The sequence below is a fragment of the Monodon monoceros genome, unplaced genomic scaffold (assembly GCF_005190385.1).
Source record: "Monodon monoceros isolate NGI ecotype Baffin Bay Population unplaced genomic scaffold, NGI_Narwhal_1 Super_Scaffold_18, whole genome shotgun sequence".
NCBI lineage: Eukaryota > Metazoa > Chordata > Mammalia > Artiodactyla > Monodontidae > Monodon > Monodon monoceros.
The window spans coordinates 31,390,572-31,411,488 of record NW_021703774.1 but is presented as its reverse complement, the minus strand read 5'-3'; the positions used below and the strand labels follow the sequence as shown (position 1 = coordinate 31,411,488).

The following is a 20,917-nucleotide window of genomic DNA, read 5'->3' as shown; positions in this document are numbered from 1 at the left end:
TTACAGCTAGAACACTGAATGATGATTAAATGCTATGAACCTTTTTATTTTTGGAGAATATGGAGAACATAAAATGAAGAGAAAAAAATGATGAAGAATGAATTCCCTTAGGAATGCTACCCTTTACTAAAAAACTGACAGCAGATAATAAATAGCTGAGCAAAACATAAAGACGATTTGGTATATTGGGAAAATCTTATCCAATTTTATTAGGGAAATCATAGAAAGAAATGATTTAGAGATGCCAATTCTTACTTTAGTACATGTAGAATAGAAAAAAAAATAGCAGTCTTCTCCTTGATTAGGCATGCTGAGTAGATCCTCAGATGAGAAGTGGCTTCTTGAAAACAAGCCACTGCTTCCTCAAGGCGAGGACCAGCTCCAAGTCCTCTTGAAATGGGTTTAATCTTCCAAAAGACAACTCAATCACAGGAATTGTCTTTTAAACGTAATCCTAAAATGAGAAGACAATGAACGGAAGTATTTCAGGTAAATTCTTCCAACTTTCTCCTCCAAATCACCTTGACCAATGAGATCACATTGTTAAAACCAAATTTTAATTGTATTAGTATGTCTATATTGCCTATAACAGAGCCTTATGAAAACTGATTCACATTTTATTCTGATGTGAAAGTTGTACATTCTCATCTACAATGTAAAAGTTTTGTTAAGAATAGCCATGCTTCTTTCTTTTGCACTCTCTATGGTGCTTCAGCATAAACTAGGTAAGCACTGCACACTCAATAAATGATCTGCAGTTTAGATTATTAATGGGACTTGGATTATTTTACACAAGATAATTTGCTAAATCTACATTTCTGACAAACCAGATTTTTTTTTCATCTAACAGAAGTTCCAATATTTTCACAAGCATTTTTGTCATTTCAAAAGTATATAATTGTAAGTATGTGGGAAAAACTGTCTCACTAGAAAAATTGGTGAAACAATTACCCCTGAAAAATCTGTAGAGCTAATAGCTAATATAATTAAGATGGACAAAGAGCTGCACACCAATTGCAAACAAGGAGCAAAAGAAGTTCTCAGAGCTTGACCCATAAAATAGTGCTTATGCAAAATGACCAATATTCCCTCCCGCCTCAGTCCCTGCCATACCCTGGCCCCCTGCACTAAAGGGTTCAAAAAAGAAAGCTTCTAGAGAAGTAAAAATACATGACAAGAGCACAAGCCAGAATTTGGAAGGGGTTTCTACAAACTCCTACATCAGAAGATCAGGTTTCAGAAACACTGATCTAGGGACTTCCCTGGTGGTCCAGCGGTTAAGACTCTGTGCTTCCACTGCACGGGGCGTGCAGCTGATAGGGGAAGTTCTGCATGCTGAGAGGTGCGGCCAGAAACAACAACAACAACAGAAACACTGATCTACAATTTGAAATCAGCTGAATCAAATTCCTTCATATTTCCTACTAACAATTCCTAATCCAAGAACAGCAGGCCATGACAAAAACCAGCCTTTAAGTCAGCAACCAAGGTTAGAAGAGTTATGTTACTAAACATACCTTCAAAATGTACATACCCTATGACTTCCGATTCCATTTCTAGAATTTATCCTGAGATTAATATTCAACAAATATGCAAAATAACAGTGCATAAGAAAGTTCATCACTAATTTCTTCTAACAATGAAAAACCACCGAGAAACCTAAATGTTCAAAAACGGATGCATCTATAAGCCAAGGAATGACACGGATTGCCAGCAAACACCAGAAGCTAGAAGAAGCAAGGAAGGATCATTTCCCTACAGGTTTCAGAGAAAGCATGACCCTGCCAACAGAACACAGACCAAAATGTCAGCAGCAGTTACGGCCATGGTAGTAGAATTACAGGTGGCTACTGATTATTTTGTTTTATGCTGAGAATAACATTAAGTTTTCTAATATAATGCAACACAGACATAAAAAATTTAAGTTTGCCCTAACTGACCTGACCATCACTGATCCACGAAGGACTGGACCTTTAATAGCACCTCACCAATCCACTACCAGGATTCCTCTGACCGCAAACACAGGGAATGCATTCCGCCTTGTAGGGTACACCAAAAGGTAACTTTAAAAATTGGGGGGGAGGGGGACGTCCCTGGTGGTCCAGTGGTTAAGACTCCACGCTCCCCATGCAGGGGGCCCAAGTCTGATCCCTGGTCAGGGAACTAGATCCCACATGCTGCAACTAAGACCCAGCGTGGCCAAATAAATATTTAAAAACTGGAAGAAGAGGGGCTTCCCTGGTGGCGCAGTGATTGAGAATCCGCCTGTCGATGCAGGGGACACGGGTTCGTGCCCTGGTCCGGGAAGATCCCACATGCCACGGAGCAACTAAGCCCGTGAGCTACAACTACTGAGCCTGCACTCTAAAGCCCAGGAGCCACAACTACTGAAGTCTACTTGCCTAGAGCCTATGCTCCGCAGCAAGAGAAGCCACCGCAATGAGAAGCCCGCGCACAGCAACAAAGACCCAATGTAGCCAAAAATAAATAAAATAAATTTTTTAAAGAAAAGAACATGATCAAAGAAGGTTTATTCCAGGACAAAGAATGGTTTAATACTGGGAAATTCATTACATTAATAGAATAAAGGGGGGCTAAAAACAGAAACTCTATGGTATCTTAAGATTTCAAAAACAGAAAAACGGTGGGAAAAAAAGACTGAAAATTATTATTTTTTAAAGTTAAAATGGCTTAACAAAAAAGAAAGCTAAAACACAACATCTACTCCCAGTAAAAACTCTTTGTAAATTACAAGGAACCTCCTTAGCATGAATGTACTAATTCATCAGAAACTATCAACACATGAGACATGGTAAAACACTGGAGGTAAATCACTCAAGGCAAAAAAAAAAAAAAAAAGGCAAAAAAAAAGTCTCGCTGTCTGCACCATCATTCAACACTGTTCCAGAGTCCAGTATATGCAATAAGGAAAAAAAAGTATAAAGATTAGAAAGGATGAGGCAAAAAATTTAGTATCTGCACATTATATGCTTGCAAACTATAAAATCTAACAATCAACTAAAGAAATTTAAAATAAGATATTTAAAAGATCAATAAATTTCCTATGTGCCAGCAACAATCATTCAGATAATAACATTGAATGCAATTCAATTCAAAATCTCAGTGATACTTTATTTTTATTGGAACTTGACAGACTGCAAAATAACCTAGAGTAACTGAGAAAAATAAAGAAAATCTTAAAAAGAATGAGAGGCCTTGTGCTTCCTGATATTATCATAGATGTGAAAGATAACATTTAAATGTAATATTGGCAAATAAATGAGTACAAGATTAACAGAATCCAAGCAATTTCTGGAAAAGGTGGCATTTGAAATTAACCAAAAAAATTAGCTACCCATTTGAAAAAAACAATTACTACTTCATACAAAAAGGTTCCAAGGGAATAAAAGCAAGCATGGCAAAGAGGCTTTAGCTCACTAAAAGCACTATATAAGATTCTAAATTCGTAACTATGCTGAACAAAAAAAACAAGCAATATTTGACAATGCTTAATGGGAGGAAGAGAGGCAATGTCATATAATTACAATCCTTAGATTACTTCTTTTTTTTGGGGGGGGTTCGCAGGCCTCTCACTGTTGTGCCCTCTCCCGTCGCGGAGCACAGGCTCCAGATGCGCAGGCTCGGCGGCCATGGCTCACGGGCCTAGCCACTCCGCAGCATGTGGGATCTTCCCGGACTGGAGCACGAACCCGTGTCCCCTGCATTGGCAGGCGGACTCTCAAGCACTGCGCCACCAGGGAAGCCCAGATTACATTTTTAATATAAAATATATAACCACCCAAGTACTGGAAAAACAAATGCATGCTATTTTTTTTATAAGCTCAGGACGAAAAACACCTGTCCTTAACATGACACCAAAGTTACAAACCGTAATAAAACTGATGGATTTTACTACATAAAATGAAAAACATTCATATAGCAAAAGGTTTATCAGCAACATGGCCAAAGATTAATATCTTCACTAAAAGGGATGTGTTAAGAACTTTTAAAAATCAGAAAGACTTCATTAATTTAGTAAATTGGTATAATCTCTTTAGGGAATTTTAACAATTCTACAAATTCGCATCTAAGAAGTGGTTCAAAGAAATAGTTCACATATATGTGTGTACAGAGCTGTTTTTGGATGCAGGGCTTTTTTGTTTTTAATGGCAAAAACCCAAATGTCTATCAATCAGGGATACATTATATTATGGCACATCCATCCATATAAAGGAACACTATGTAGTCATTAGAAAAAGGTGAGGCAGAGCTATGCGTACGGACACTGAACTATGCCACGATAAACTATTAACAGTGCTTTTCTCTGAGGAGGTGGAATTACAGGAAGAGTCCACCTTGTTTATATTGTTTTTACCTTTTTTATAAAGTGCATATATTATCCAAAAAAGAGGGGGTAGGGATATTTCCATCAAAAAAACTAAAAACTCATGAACAATTACAAGAAAAAAATGCGTTGACAATATTTTTTTGATTTTCTTACTGATCCAGGAAAATTATGCCTTAAATTACAAAAATGTTCACTCCTTTAATCAGGGAAGAAAAGAACACATTTCCACACTTACATTATTAGCTGGTTGGCTCTCAGCAGCAATGTCTGTGTCTTCACTGAGTTCCAATCTATTACGCCTGTAGGTCGAACCAACACTCAATCCATGAATTAATAATAATGAGGCAGAAAGAATTTTCCTCCTCACATTGCCAAGGAAACCTCTCAGCCACAATTCAAACACAGGGTGTGTTTTTAAAACATCTCCCAACTACTGAGAGATTTAAGTCCATTCAAACAACCTTTGTCAAACTGGAGACAGCTAGGGTTAGTTATCTCCTCAACAAAAAAACAACAAAAAAGAGTTCATATAAAGATGAACTTGAGATTCAAAGAATTATTAAAAAAAAAAATCCATCTTCCATAGCCGAACAATTAATTTAAAAAGAAAAAAGAAAAAGAAAAAGAAAAAGAACACCAAAATTCAATAAGATCCAATTTCTGGTCTTCAAGATTTCTTCACCTATTAAGAAAAAAACAGAAACCTTCCCCCATCTTTATTATCTGTATAATAAAAACATACTTGTATGTAAAAATATAAAGTGTTTTATGTATAATATACATATACATATATACTAACTGGCTTATACACACACACACACACACACACACACATACACAAATGTGTAGAAATAAAACATTTGGGTAAGTTTTCCCTTTTAAAATACACTACAAAAGCTTTTAAATTTGAGTTCATTATAAAAATAGTGAACTTCCTCTTCTACCAAAGTATCATGAAGTATATTAATATGTTACACCAAATTTTGCCCAGCCCACAAAATAAAGGTGAAGGGAAATCCTTACACATATATCGATGTGTACAATGTGGATGTATATATATCATCACATCATCTTTTATCACCTTCAGGGAGTGTTTAACCAAAAAAGATAGAAATGTATAGTTATAGAGTAACTACAGAGTGGTGCAGCAAGCTGTAGAAGGCAGAGCAGCATTATAGTCATCCTGAACTGGCACTGTCAAAATTACAGAAAGCTTCTATCTAATAAGGGAAGATGTTTTCCTTCTGTTATAGCAACACCAGTGTCACCGGCATGACATTCAATGGTGGCCCTGCAAAGGCTTGCTTATGCAGCCTAGATCCAAATTCTTTACTAGTGATGGCTTCAACTATAGATTTTATAATTATCCATTTACTCCAGTTAGTAAAAGGGTAAACTTTTGGAGTTGAAATTTCATTTCACAATGGTACATTTACCATTTAAGAATTTCAAAAAAACGAAAAACAAAAACAAAAAACAATTTTGATACATAGAAATGAGTTCTAAATTTTGAACCAGCCCAGTAACAAAGCAATTTTGATTCTCACGTAATAAATACTACATAATTTCTAGGCTAAATCTTGCCAAATACTACCCAAGACAAAACTAAAATCAAAACTTAAAAAAAAGTGGACACCTTTTACTCACACTTAATACTAGTCAATTTTCCAGGAAATTTTTGGGCAGGGAATATCCCCAAATCTAAAATGAAAAAAAGGAAAAATTGGGATCTTACATTAGTTATTCAGTCTGAAACTTTTAATAGACTTTTACTAAAAGTCATCATTTATGGCCTCCCACTCAATCACAAAAACATACTTCCAGAGTGGAAAGGGACAAGATCAATTGAGATCAATTCTCTCATGTGTTAGGCAATGATTCCTAACACATGAAAATATTGACTGCTTATTTTTAAATAAGAATTACGGCCAAAATAATCTCATAGTTAAGAATATAGTATTATGGATCATTCAGTATAATTTTTAAAAGACATTTAAGATCACTTAAATTCAAAGAAACATTCTGTGGGAAAGGGATACTGGTTTGTCACAGTATACTCATGGGGCTTTCATTCCAATTTCCATTCAATCTTTTTCAATTCTGTAAACTTTTTGTCATTTACCCATAAATTATATAAAAGTAGCTAATCTTTGTTTTTACAATAAAAGTTAAAAAGGGCAATTCAAAGACTAAAAGTAATTTCTTCCTAATTGTTTTCTCATGTTTCCTCTCTATATAGACCCAATCTTAAATATAAAGGGCAACTCTATCACACTTAGTAAGTTGAAATTATAACGCTGACCAGTATGAGGAGGCAATTAGGAATTCCCAAATATAAAACAATTTTGTGAACTTTGTTTTTGCCAAGCTGTAAGTATGAATCAGGGTTTTTAAAGAAATAGAAAAATGGTGGTGATGGGGAGAGATACCAGTTTAGTATGCTTTTTCTCTATTTCATTGGTTTCAGAGCAATCAAACTTCCCAGGTTGAGAGAAATTTTTACTTAAAACCAATTACTAGTTCAATCTACCAGCCAGAAATAGCCTAAGGCCTTTCAATGCTGCACTATATTTTTTTAATTAAAAAAGCCTTTTTTTCTCTCAATTGGTATAAACAAAATTTCAAGTGACAGCTACACTGAGTTACTACTATGAAATCTTTAATATTCACTTTGTCAACATTATATTACCCCTGAGGAATTTTCAGCCCTTTCTGTGTTTTCAGGTTTCCCCAGATTGTGCATAAAGAATAATTAGTATAACTGTATACAACAATTATAGCAATTAGGACACAGTAACATAGCAATAAGTTGCCCATTTTAAATGGAGAAAGGAAAAAGAAATTAAGATAATATTTCTTTTTCATTGCTTTGAATAACTTCATTCTCAGGATCCCAGCTCAGAACCAATGAAGAATAATCATAGTTAACATTTTTCAAGTTCATTTTCAGAAACATCAGCTGTTCTATATTGTCAAAGTCCAGGCTCATGATCTGCTTTGGATGAAAGTGGCTATTTGCAGTAAAGATACATTCAGACTGCCAACTACACATGGGGCAGCTCAGATACTGAATGGCAACTTGGGTCAAAGCTGGCCATACGCTCACCTTCTTCTGCCAGTAAATCAAAGGGTCATCACCTCCTGAGGTCTCTGAATACTTCTCTTTGAAGTATTCATCCACTACTGCCATAGCAGAAGGAAACATGAAGCTTTTGCCTCCAATGGCAACATTATCTGCAGCTGAACTATCAACAGACCCTGAACTGGAGGTGCCTTCTCTTATAGATGAGGTAAATGAATCAGCTCCTACTATGCCTGAGGAACCAGAAGCTTCTGAAGTTGCAATATGGCAGACCTCTGATGAAGATTCCATATAGTTACAAACTTCTTCTGCAAGGATCTGCTTATAAGTTTCCAAATCAGCACCTTGAGGGAAAAAGTCTTCCAAACTGTTTTTAAAGCAGGGGTCTAACAAAGCAGCCAAGATACAGGGCTTGGATTTGAGCATGGCACTTAATAGGGTATCAGTTTCAAGTTTCAGAGATAAACTGTCTACCAGATTGAGGGCCTGAGTAATACGTCTAACTTGAAAATCTTCTCTGAGTTTCTGCAGGGAAAGGAGTAGATGATGGATTAGGGGTAGCACCTGATTCAATCCTGTGGTCTTCACACTCACTTTCTGGGTGGCCTCCTCAAATGGTTTAAGAATATCACAAACATACGTCATTAGAGTCCACTGAAGGGAGGTGAGCACAACTCCACTGGCTCTACCAAGACTATGGTGAACTGAGTAACAATGCTCCAAGAGCCATTTTAACATATAAAAGGTAGAAATCCAATGGCCAGCTTCATCCTGCTTCAAATTTTTCCATGGAAGTTGGTGATCATTTTGGAATTCCTGTAGTATCTGACGGGCCTTGACTGAATGACTAAAATGATGACAGGTTTTCCTAGCAGCCACTAACATGTTCTCAATGCTTTTGTGCTCACAGAAAAAGTCTTGAATGACTGTATTTAAACAATGCAAGAAGCACGGCACATGGGTAAAACCACCATCTTTGATTGCATGTACTACATTAGAAGAATTGTCAGAAACGATGAAGCTAGGGATGAGGAAATTAGGAGAAAGCCACAGACCAATCTGGTCACTTAATTCTTGTAAAATGTTGGTTATCAAACAGTCTTTGGCCAAACCTGTTACACAGAGAACTGCCCACTTTCTAAAATTGGGGATCCTGCCATTACTGGAAGAAGGTGTAGTTTGCAAAGAGACCCAGTGTACAGTCACAATGAAATAGTCAGTGGATGGGTCATGGGTCCATATGTCCACAGTCAGGTGGATCTTTTGGCTTTGAACATTCTCCAAAGTTAAGAAAATTTTCTCTCTGACCCAATCATATAATTGAGGCACAGCCTTAGTGAAAAAGTAAGTTTCAGATGGTAACCTATAGTCAGGGGCCACAATCTGCATGAACCTCTGAAAGGCTGGAGTTGAGAAATAGTTGTAAGGATGCATATCTTCCACAATCATTTGAATAATTGCTTGACTTATTTGACTTGAGGTTGAATTTTCACAATATGTTGTTTCTTGTTCCTGTGCATGCATTAGAGTGTCTTGCTCTGCAACAGGAATAGGACTCTCAGATCTTCTATTTTCAACCTCTAATACAGGAGGTTCATCTGAATCAGAGTCACTAAGGTCCTCAGCTGTGACATCCTGGCTGCCTGTAGACTTCTCTCCAGGCAAAGTATCACTCAAGAGATCATTTCTCTCAGTCTCAGCTTCATCTAATCCATTTCCAACTGCACCACTGTCTTTGTTGGCAACTGCCCAATGGATGGGATGTGTGGCCTGCAGGTGTCGTTGAAGTGTTGAAGTTCCTAAGTGAGAACCCGGCCTACCCCGGCTCACACTTCTTTTACATATATTACAGACAGCTCTTGAGATGTGCTGAGGATCGGTATAGAAAAAATTCCAAACTGCAGATGTCTTGGCTCTTGTTCCAGGAATTAAGGCATGCTTGACAATGTTACTTTTGATGAGAAATCTCCCTCTTTCTGCCTTCAGGGCATCAGATACTGATTTATCACGTTTCTTTCCCATTCCATTATTATCCAATGGATCAGTAGGGATGTATTCAAAGCTTCCACTGCTTCCCGCGGAAGAGGGAGATAAAGGTACATCCAAAGTAAAATCCTCCTCCCCACTAGTAACTCCAAATTTGTTGGCCCTGGTCCAGTGAGGTGAATGCCTTGCCTGCAGATGTCGCTGAAGAGTAGATGTCCCGAGATGGCTGCCTGGTTTACCCCTGCTAACACTTTTTTCACAGAGGTTACAAATAGCCCGCCAGGTGTACTGGGGGTCAACATGAAAGAAGTGCCACACGATGGAGGTCTTGGCTCTAGTACTAGGTAAATAGATCTGTTTTTCTATATTGCTCTCAAAAAGACTTTCTTCATCCTGCTCAGGGGCATTGGAAGCCAACAAAGCAGGGGCATCTGCAACTGGCCTCCCAGATACCAAATCCTTACTAAACTTTTTCGAAAGGATCAGTTTCTTTCGTCGCCTTTTCCCCTTAATTCGCAAACCCTTCTTTCTTTTCTTTTTCGCGGGCAATTTTGCCTCTTTATCCAGTCCTTCTGCCACCATCTTTCCCTCTACCACATCTTCATCTGTATTAGACGTAATAGGAACACATCCCAGAATCCCGGCACCACTAAAAGTGCTACATCTTCTGCCAGGAGAGAGTGAGGAAACTGGTGCACTTAAGGTACATACACTCATTCTTTTTATGTCTCTGAAATTCGTACCAGAATCTATTGGTGGGTTTACTCCTCAAACAGATATACAGCTGTTCCTCTCTACTTGCATTATCTTTTCTCCAATTTCTATGGGGAGTCAAATTCCCGTTGGACCAATAACTTCCAAACCAGGTTATTTTTGGAGGAAAAATGACAGCAATGGAGAACATTCCCAAACGCTTTCACAGAGGGCTTTAAGATCCCTTCCAACTTTCTGAGTTCTGAATTCAAACAGTCCAATTTACTCATGTTACAGAAAAAAGAACTGAGGCCTACTTTCCCAGAGTAATAGAGTTGATCAGAAGCAGCTAGAAACCAGGTCTTCCAAATCCCAGGTTCATGTTCTTTCTGCTTCAAGAACTATACCTGCTTGAAATGTCTTCAGTTTTTAGAATATGTATTTTGTATGCTGCCTCATGATAGCAACATCAATTTCCCTTAATTCTGAAGTTAATTATTCTCAGTAAATTTCATTTAAACAAAAACATAGTGCATCATTCAACACTCATCGTTTAGGACTGTGATTTGGCAATACAACCCAAAATGTCAATTCTGGAAAGCTAAATCAGACTCCACATACTGGTCATTAACAGCAAATTCTAGTTGAGGCCTTTCAACTCTAATTAAAAGTAACACAATTTTTAAAAAATGTGGGTACCTAAAAAAAATGCTTTGGGAGTTAAGTTTTACTCAGAAGCTGAATTTTCAATTTACTGTTCGTATGGAGAGTTAATCCATGCTTGGTTTTCAAACATTTTTAGTCTGGAGAAGCTTTACAGCCTGTAAATGAGTAACTCCTAGGTTGGACTCTATATGAGCAGCAAAAACTGAAATATTAGCTTTAAACTACTTCCATGCCTTCTCGGTTGATCCCTCCCCTTCCCCCAATACCTACATACATTTACCCTAAAAAGCATCGCTATCACTAGTTCAGCCTCCTTCTCAAGGTCCAGAACCAAGGCCTGGAAGATGTCAACAATATGGGCCTTCCCCATAGGAATCCGCACCGATTATGGGAGTTTAGGGGGTGTTCTTCATTACGGTTTCATCAGTCCTACAAGGAGAACGGAAGTGTCCCTGTTGCTCTTGACTCCGATGCTGAGGGCTGGGAGTGGGAAGTGTAATTAAGGTAGGGAAGGGGTGTAGGATACCGGAATAAGGTCGGTGGCTTTCTGTGTGTGGAGTTTGAGAAAATCTCCCAAGTAGTGGGACCCTGGAGAGGAATGAGAGTAGGTAAAATCAGCTCCTGGCACTCAATTTGACTTAGGCAGCGGGGGTCCGCTCAACTACGGAAACTGTTGCCCCCAAAGAAAGCAATCTAGTGTCAGTTCTCCTCTGGGAGTAGGGAAACAAGTCGGCTTCCTGGGGCTGCTCCGGGCTCCTACAGTTTCACCAACACCGGATGTGGGGGAGGGGAAGAAGGTTCGTTGGGAAAAGGAGCAGGCGCCGTGGGGGTGGGGTGGGGTGAAGTGGGGTGGGGGTGGGGTGGATGGGAGCGGGAGCCTGGGGCTCCCAGCCCGCCCCGGCGACGGCAGCGGCCGGGAGGTGGGGGAGGGGGTCGTTACCGCGGGGCCGAAGGACCCGCTCTGACTTCCCGGGCTAGGCCGCGACCCAGGGGCGAGGGGAGGCCGTGGCCACTCCCCTCGCCCTCTCCCCCACCTCCCCGGCCCCAAGCCACCCGGGAAGCAAAAAACGGGTCTAGTTACCAGAGAACAGAAACTTTACCGAACCGTCGACACTATCCCCGACTCCCGTTTGCTGCCACGTCTTTCTTCTTTCTTAGCCGCTGCCGCCCGCCGTCCTCTCAGCAGCAACACCAGCAGAAACCCAACACTGCCAGAGTCAAAGATGGCGCCCGGCTACAGGCTCAGCTCTAAGACCCGGCCACTAAAAGTGCCAGCACGACGCAAAGCGCAAAGATTCTGGGAGATGTAGTTTCCTCTACGAGGCGCGGCTTAAGATGGCTTCCCCGGGTAAGAGAGCGTCACGTGAGAGGAAAGGCAATAAACCGGTGGCGTCCCTTCCTTTCTGAGGCACGCGTTTTAGAAAGTTACGGGTGTTTTGAAACCGTCTTTGATTTAAATTTTTTAATCAAATTCACGTAATAAGCGAGGAAATCGCGAGAATTGTCTCTACCAGACAGTAGGCGCTCAGTTTATTCTCACCAGAGTGTTTGCTTAATGAATAAATCGTCCAAATCCTGTGTTAATTTGATTTAGAAATAAACTACTTTTTTCTTGCAAAGTTGAAGGATTTGTGCATTTATTTGTATTTGAAGAAGTGAAATGGGTTTGAGGGAAGTTTATTTCTTAAAACAAATTTTAGTTTTGTAAAAACAATTCATGCTCATTAAGAAGTTGACAAGGATTGAGACGTGAAAAGGAAAAAGATCACTTGCCTACCTACTTCATTATTGATATTAGCCTGTATTTTCCCATTTGAATGTCTTTCCTTTTTTACCCTGATTATAAAGTAATGCATGAGTTTTTTAAAGGTAATAATAGAGAAATGTAAAGGTAGAAAGTTTAAATCTGCGTTAACCTCATTCCTGAGAAATAATCTCTCATTAATTTAACATGTATTCTTTCTAACTTTTTTGTATGCAAATATACTTAAATATATTGCACTGATACAGCAGGAGCCCAAGATCCCCCCTGGGTTATAGGCTCAACAGAACTTGCTTCGTGGCAACATTTTACTGAACTTGGATAAAGGATCCATTTCTGCTAAGAAAGGATACACTTGATGGTAAAGCTGATGGGATTCCAGGCCTCTTTTATTTCCTCTTGGGCTTGTTTCCCCACCTACCAGCCTAGTGAGAGAGTCCCAGCCAATCCAGACGGGTGAGTCTCTTCACACTTGAGCTGCTATCTCCTTTTAAAGTGAGAAGCACAGCATTAGAGTCGTAGCACCAATCCCTGTATTACAGAACAATAATCTGGTTGCCATGTCAACCAGCCCTACAAGCAGGTTCTTGGTAACCAGTTTCTGCCTGTGCCACAACACCTAGTGTTTTTCATTTTAACAGAAGGCTTTCCAAACAGCTGAAATGTTTTCCAGACTAGGACTTTCAAGCCGCATCCAAGACCTAATACGTAACCAAACTGTAGTTTCGGCCTCTCCCAGGAGTGAAATTTTAATTTCCTGGTCAGCACTAGTGAGGCAATCTGCCTGATAAGATTCCCCCCTACCTTTCTCTAAGAAAGGGTAAATTTCCCCCAAATAATCCACTTTTAACTTCCTTGTCCCACCTGCTTTCTGCCTGTAAAAACCTTCCATTTTATACAACTCTCTCCTTCTATTTGTTAAATGGGATGCTGCCTGGTTCATGAAACGTTGAATAAAGCCAATTTCATCTTTAAATTTACTCGGCTCAAGATTTGTTCTTTAACAATAGTTATATTTCATCAAATCTAAGGTATCATTGATTATAGCGTGCATCTTATTTTACAGGCCTCTAAGAGAAAAAACTGCCACTTAAACTCTGACAGGCCATTGATCAGAGATATTAAAATTTGATAGGATGTTCATCTCAGAATGAATGAAATACAGTAATTTCAGGATAAGAACAGGCTAAAACTATGCATATTGCTTTGCAACTTGCTTTTTTTCTTCCACTTTACCATTTATCTTGAATATCTTTTAATGGTCATCAGTGCTTAGAGGCCTACCATATTCTTTTTAACAGCTCTCATACCATGGTAAGGCTGTTTTGCAGTAAATTTCACCAGTTCCTTTTTGATGGAAATAATCCTGTTTCCGTCTCCATTAGTCTCTCCCAAGGGGGAAAAGAAAAATAATGGAGTAATAGGGACACTGAAGAGTGCAGAAGTTAAAAGCCTCTGGCTATTAAAAAGAGGGAGAACTAGTTAGGAAATCCTCTGAAGTCCAGGTGAGAACCCACATGGGGATCCCCCCACCCCACCCCATATATACAAACAGAATTCTCAGGGGTGGATGTGGGCTTGCCCCTTGTTTGTTAAAAGGGGATAAATTATCTAGGCCAAGGGCACAATGCCAGATTTTCCCTACTCACACCCCACCTTGATTCTAAATGAATTTCAAACAATCTTTAGACCTCTTCCGTAAGTAACTGACAAAACATTTTACGATGTGCAATGTGAGAGCAAAGGTTTTGTAGAGCCCTCTAGAAAAATAATGCAAAATTATTGAGAATTGATTCAAAAGTGAATATTTATTTAGACTAGGAAAGGAAATCACAATAAATTACACATAAAAAAAATCTTGCACTATATATATTACAAACTCAAAAAAGTCATACTTTTTTTTAACCAATAAACTATAATCCTCTATAATAGACTTTTCTATATATTTAGCTGCATAGTTTTTGATTGCCTCTTCATATGACAATCTTGTAATATTTCTATAAAGAGAATAAAAAATACATCAGTCTTCCCTCTGGAATTTTTAATAAAAATAGTTTTATCAATGATAGTTTAGAAAAGTCTCTTATTTCACAGCTTATTGGTAAAATTGGTGAAAATTATAGATTTGTTGTCAAATTTAGGGAAACTTCCATCAAGTTTCTTACATATGTAAGCACTAAGACTTCATAGAATATTGAATTATTTAATATATTCTTGACCAGGAGAGAACAATCATTTTTGCTAGATATATTAGTTATCTATTGCTACATAATAAATTATCCCTAAATTTACTGGCTTAAAACAATGAACATTTATCACCTCACAGTTTCTGTGGGTCAGGAATTCAGGAGCAGTTTAGCTGGGTGGTTCTCGCTCAGGCTCTCTCATGAGATGGTAACCAAGTTGTTGGCCATCTCTACAAGTCATCTGAAGGCTTGACTGGGGCTAGAGGATCTATTTCCAAGCTCTCTCATATAGACCTCAGTTTCTTACCATGTGGACCTCTCCACGGGGCTGCTCAGGATTTTTCCAAACATTAGTTTCTGGTTACATAAATTTCAAACCTTGTCTCTCCTCCACAATATACATGCCACTTATATCAAGATATGACCTCTGGCCCTACAACTTTGGGTCATAATGCCAGATGAGTCTACATAGCAGGTAATAGGGGTATTGTTGAAAGCCATTTCTACACCTAAATGTCTGGCAATAACTTAACTCTAAGTGAAAGTGACTGTACACCACATAAAACCCAAAATATTTGTATCCCAACTCAACTTCCTCTTAGCAGGATCCCAAAAATGTCCAACAAGGGGAAGGTATTGGAGAGAGAGTCTGAGTGAAAAGAAACAAGGATCTTAGTCATTGCTATGAAAATATCTTACTTATGGAATTTTATGATAACCACATGAGCATATTGCTAAGGCCTTGCCCAGAGCCTTGAAGGGGGCTTGTGCAAGTAGGGGGCCTGAAGGTTAAACTTCTTTAGCTTCATGCTAAATCCTCCTCTCTTGGTATAGTATGTTGACTGGGGAGCCATATGATCTAGATTCAAATCCTGGCCTGTCCCTCCTCTGAAGCTCTAGCCAACTCTGTGGGCTCCACAAGTTGGCAGTAGCCCTCTTTTTGTACTTCCCACATTAGAGAACAGAATGGGAGGGGAACTACCACATGAGTAGCTAGTCCCTTCTCTGACCCAGTGTCCATCACCACTATCCATCAACCTTCCTCTTTTTCTTCCTGCCTTTGGGTCTCAAATGTCTAACATGAGTAAGGAAATAGGAAACAACAGAGTCTCCTAGCAAGGAGCCTTGCACAGGAGTCACAAATACCTGTTAACTGCAATGGACAAATTAAAAACTTCTTGCTCTAGCTGCAAGACCAGAGCTGGTATCACTGAAATCAACCTTCCTAGGACTGCCTTCCCCTCTTCACTCCCAGTGCTTTTCTTATTTCCTTATATAGAATTTTTTCCTTGGTACTTAATTTTGGAGTGGGGTAACTGTAGTTCTGTTGGGTGATGGGTTAGTTAAGAAAAAGCAGATGAGGTTCTCATTCCCGTTTATCTTATACTAAGTATTCTTCTATGTTTAGGTTGCTGTGCTAGGCATTGTGAGGAACCCTAAATAGGCATAATATGTGGAATTGCCCATGTGGAACTTTTCCAGAAGACATGATAAACGTAAAGATAAATAACTGCCATGTACTGTACATCAAGTGTCCAGCTACAGTTTAGACCTGGGATTACAAACTCAAATGCTTACATGAGCCAGGCACGTGTGTATATGAGAATGATGAGCCAGGTGTAAGAATAAAACTCGAGGGACTTCCCTGGTGGTCCAGTGGTTAAGAATCCACCTTCCAATGCAAGGGACGTGGGTTCGATCCCTGGTCAGGGACCTAAGATCCGACATGCCATGGGGCAACTAAGCCCACGTGCTACAACTACTGAGCTCGTGAACTTTGGAGCCTGTGTGCCACAACTAGAGAAGCACGTGCGCCACAATGAAGAGCCCGTGCACTGTAATGAAAAGATCCCGCATGCAGCAATGAAGGTCCTGCATGCCGCAAATAAGACCTGATGCAGCCAAGTAAGTAAATAAATAAATAAATATTTTTAAAATTATTTTAAAAAAAAGAATAAAACTTGAGAATGCATGCCCTAGCTAAAGGTCCCACTGTTACATTCAACTCCAGCCTAGACTTGCCAGGTGGGAATGCCTGATTTTTCAATGGAAGCCAGAAACTCAGATTTTTATGTGAAATTTATGATTAAGCTGATTCAAATGAAACAAACAAAAAAATCACTTCATGGCCTGGCCTGCAACTCTACTTTAGTTCTAGAAAGGAAGAGGTGGTCATTGAAAAGTGCAGTGTTCCAGGAAATACTTCCTGGAGGGAGTGAGACCTAAGCTGACCTGAAAGTAGGACAGAGTGAGAGGTAAGTGAAGACTATGTTAGGGAGATCCCTGAAGGAGCTAGGAGAGAAATTCAGCTGGGGAAGAGTCTACACACTATAGGAAGAGAGAACATTGTAAAAGTAGGTTGAGAAAGATTATGGAGGCCCTTGAATGTTGGAAAGGCATTTGAATAATATTCCTTGGACATTAGGAATTCCTTGAAGACTTTGGAACAGGGACAGAAAGGTAGAGGATGTGACATTTGCAAACTTGTGTTTCATAAAGGCTAAACTAGTGGTGATGTTCAGCAGGAGTGATGACAGTAAAGAGTCAATGGGAGACTTGAGGAGTGGTCCCTTATTGATCCTACCCATGATCCCCTCTCATCTCTTGTATTATTTTTTTTTAAGGTAAGACATAGCTTTTATTGTCATTGTTTTCTTTTCAAATATTTATTTATTTATTTTGGCTGTGCGGGTCTTAGTTGCAGCATGCAGACTCTTAGTTGCAGCACGCGTGTGGGATCTAGTTCCCCCACCGGGGATCAAACCCGGGCCCCCTGCATTGGGAGTGTGGAGTCTTACCCACAGGACCACCAGGGAAGTCCCCATTGTCACTGTTTTCTAAAGAATGGCACTACACTGTACGTACCATTCTGAGACTTGTTCTTCTCGCTTAAAACTATCTGGAGTTCTTTCTAAGCTGGCACGTGTGTCACCTCAACCCTGGTTCAGCTGCAAAGAGCTCTGCATGAAGAGTTTTGAGTCTCCCACTTGCAGAGTAGGGTACACCCAGAGCCATGCAGCAGCTTCTCTACTGACAACTCCACTAAGAGTGATCTTGACCCATTTGAGTCTTTGCTTTTAGGGTATGAGGGGGACACTATGAGCACTTAAGAGGGTTCTTGTATTTAAAAAAAATTTTCTTTTATTGAAGTATAGTTAATTTACAATGTTGTGTTAGTTTCTGGTGTACAGCACAGTGATTCAGTTATACATATATATACATATTCTTTTTCATATTCTTTTCCATTATGGTTTATTATAGCATATTGAATATAGTTCCCTGTGCCATACACTAGGACCTTGCTGTTTATTTTTATACATAGTAGTGTGTATCTGCTGATCCCAAACTCCTAATTTATCCCTCCCCCTGTCTTTCCCCTTTGGTAGCCGTAAGTTTGTTTTCTATGTCTGTGAGTCTGTTTCTGTTTCATAAGTAAGTTCATTTATGTCATATTTTAGATTCCACATATAAGTGATATCATACGGTATTTGTTTTTCTCTTTCTGAGTTACTTCACTCAGTATGATAATCTCTAGTTCCATCCATATTGTTGCAAATGGCATTATTTCATTCTTTTTTATGGTTGGGTAGTATTTCCATTGTGTATATGTACACTACATCTTTTTTATCCATCCGTCAATGAACATTTAGGTTGCTTCCATGTTTTGGCTATTGTAAATAGTGCTGCTATGAACATTGGGGTGCATGTATCTTTTCAAATTATAGTTTTCTCCAGATATATGCCCAGGAGTGGGATTGCTGGATGATATGGCAACTCTATATTTAGTTTTTTAAGGAAGCTCCATACTGTTTTCCATAGTGGCTGCAACGTAATTCCTACCAACAGTGTAGAAGAATTCCCTTTTCTCCACACCCTCTCCAGCATTTGTTTTTGTGGACTTTTTAATGATGGCCATTCTGACCAGTGTGAGGTGGTACTCACTGCAGTTTTGGTTTGCATTTCTCCAATAATTAGAGATGTTGAGCATCTTCCAATGTGCCTGTTGTTCATCTGTTTGTCTTCTTTGGAGAAATGTCTGTTTAGGTCTTCTGTCCATTTTTCGATTGAGTTGTTTGTTGTTATTGAGTTGTTATGAGCTGTTTGTATATTTGGGAAATAAAGCCCTTGTCGGTTGCATCATTTGCAAGTATTTTCTCCCAGTCCATAGGTTGTCTTTTCGTTTTGTTTATGGTTTCCCTTGCTGTGCAAAAGCTTGTAAGTTTGATTAGGTACCATTTGTTTATTTTTGCTTTTATTTATGTTGCCTTGGGAGATTCGCCTATGAAAACTTTGGTATGATTTATGTCAGAGAATGTTTTGCCTATGTTCTCTTCTAGGAGTTTCATGGTACCATGTCTTATATTTAAATCTTTAAGCCATTTGGGTTTATTTTTGTGTGTGGTATGAGGGGTGCTCTTACTTCATTGATTTGCATGCGGCTGTCCAACTTTCCCAACGCCACTTGCTGAAGAGACTGTCTTTGCTCCACTGTATATTCTTGCCTCCTTTGTTAAAGATTAATTGAATGTGGGTATGTGGGTTTCTTTCTGGGCTCTCTTTCTGTTCCATTGATCCAGTGTCTATTTTTGTGCCAGTACCACGCTGTTTTGATGACTTCTTTGTCTGAAGTCTGGGAGGGGTATGCCTCCAGCTTCTTTCTTCTTCTTCAGGATTGCTATGGCAATTCTGGGTCTTTCATGGTTTCATATAATTTTAGGATTATTTGTTTTAGTTCTGTGAAAAATGTCATGGGTAATTTGATAGGGATCACATACAATCTGTAGATTGCTTTGGGTAGTATGGCCATTTTAACAATATGAATTCTCCCAATCCAAGTTATCTCTTGTATTTTAACTTGTCCCTCTCTAAGTTGTTCCCCAAAGGCTAGTAACATATATGAATCCCCATTCCATATTTTAGAAAGGCTGGGGTGTGGGTATAGGCGAACATTATGCTCAATTCCTTGTTTCCCTCTGGCACACCTACTTTCTCATTTTTTTTAATAGATTTATTTATTTTATTTATATTTATTTTGGGCTGCATTGGGTCTTCGTTGTTCTGCGCAGGCTTTCTCTAGTTGTGGTGACTGGGAACTACTCTTCATTGCGCACGCGGGCTTCTCATTGTTGTGGCTTCTCTTGTTGCAAAGCACGAGCTCTAGGCACACAGGCTTCCGTAGTTGTGGCACACGGGCTCAGAAGTTGTGGCTCGCAGGCTCTAGAGAGCAGGCTCAGTAGTTGTGGCACACGGGCTTAGTTGCATCCGTGGCATGTGGGATCTTCCTGGACCAGGGCTCGAACCCATGTCCCCTGCATTGGCAGGTGGATTCTTAACTACTGCGCCACCAGGGAAGCCCCTACTTGCTCATTTTATCTTCATTGCCGAATTCCTTGGCTCTTTCTTCACCTCTCATACACGCTTCTATATATTTCATTTGGATTTATATCTGTGTGGCTTCTCTGAAATTACTGTAGTAGGGTCATTAGTTTTAAATTGAATGGATCCTTTTCTGTGCTTATTTTTCTTATTAATCAGCATTTATTGATAGTTTATTATGTGCCAGATATTGTGCTAGTAGCTTTATATACATTATCTAATTTAATCCGGACGATAACTCTATTAGATAAGTAATATTATTAATCTCTTTTTGCAAATGCTTATAAAGTTCTGGTGACGTGTCCAAGGTGTCATTGTCGGTAAGTGGCAAAACTAGGATTTACACCCAGGTCTGTCCAACTCCAAATCATTATGCAATCATTTGGCCTCACTCACCATTTTCTTTCTTTAAACTCCTTCTCCCATGGTTTAAAGGACAAAATTCTGTCTCGGTTTCCTTCCAAATTCTCTGGCTGCCTGTTCTCTAGTTCCTTTGTAGGTTTCCCCTTCTCTATCATCTCTCACTTAGTTGTGATTCAGTCCTCAGCCCTCATCTTTTCTCACTCTGCATTCTCTCCGTGGGTTATTTCATCCATTTCCTTGGTTTCGACTATGAATTAATTATATGTGGTGACTCTCAGATCTGTATCTCTGACCCAGATCTCTCTCCAACTGGCTTTAGGAATCTTTGATCAGATGTTTCAGAGGCACTTTAAATTCCAAACAAAAACTGAAATCATCATCTTGTCCCCAACATCTATACTTCCTCCTGAAGTCTTTGTCTTAGTGGATGGTGCCACTCACCATCCACCCAGTTA

General features: G+C 39.3%; 2 protein-coding genes across 4 annotated transcripts in view; both read right to left on the bottom strand.

Annotated features, from left to right (window-relative positions):
- Positions 1-456, bottom strand: part of ZC3H11A (zinc finger CCCH-type containing 11A) — a 28,599-nt gene extending 28,143 nt beyond the window's left edge. The window contains exon 1 of one of the 2 annotated variants that reach the window (XM_029227537.1): positions 256-456. In XM_029227537.1, the coding sequence (XP_029083370.1) occupies positions 256-309 (54 nt within the window). In that variant the 5' untranslated portion in view covers positions 310-456. The remainder of the gene's footprint in view (positions 1-255) is intronic. The other variant, XM_029227538.1, reaches the window with a different exon arrangement.
- ZBED6 (zinc finger BED-type containing 6) lies at positions 389-11,947 on the bottom strand. Of its 2 annotated transcripts, XR_003794321.1 has the most exons (3): positions 5,996-11,614; positions 4,584-4,647; positions 389-454 (listed from the first exon to the last, which is right to left on the bottom strand). XR_003794321.1 is itself a non-coding variant. In XM_029227535.1 (2 exons), the coding sequence occupies exon 2, from the start codon at positions 10,131-10,133 to the stop codon at positions 7,191-7,193; it is 2,943 nt and encodes a 980-aa protein (XP_029083368.1). In that variant the 5' UTR covers positions 10,134-11,363; positions 11,857-11,947; the 3' UTR covers positions 6,047-7,190. The 2 variants fall into 2 exon arrangements, 1 of the variants encoding a protein (XP_029083368.1); XM_029227535.1 differs by lacking the exons at positions 389-454; positions 4,584-4,647 and adding an exon at positions 11,857-11,947 and having other exon boundaries at positions 6,047-11,363.
- Between the last annotated feature and the right edge of the window lie 8,970 nt (positions 11,948-20,917).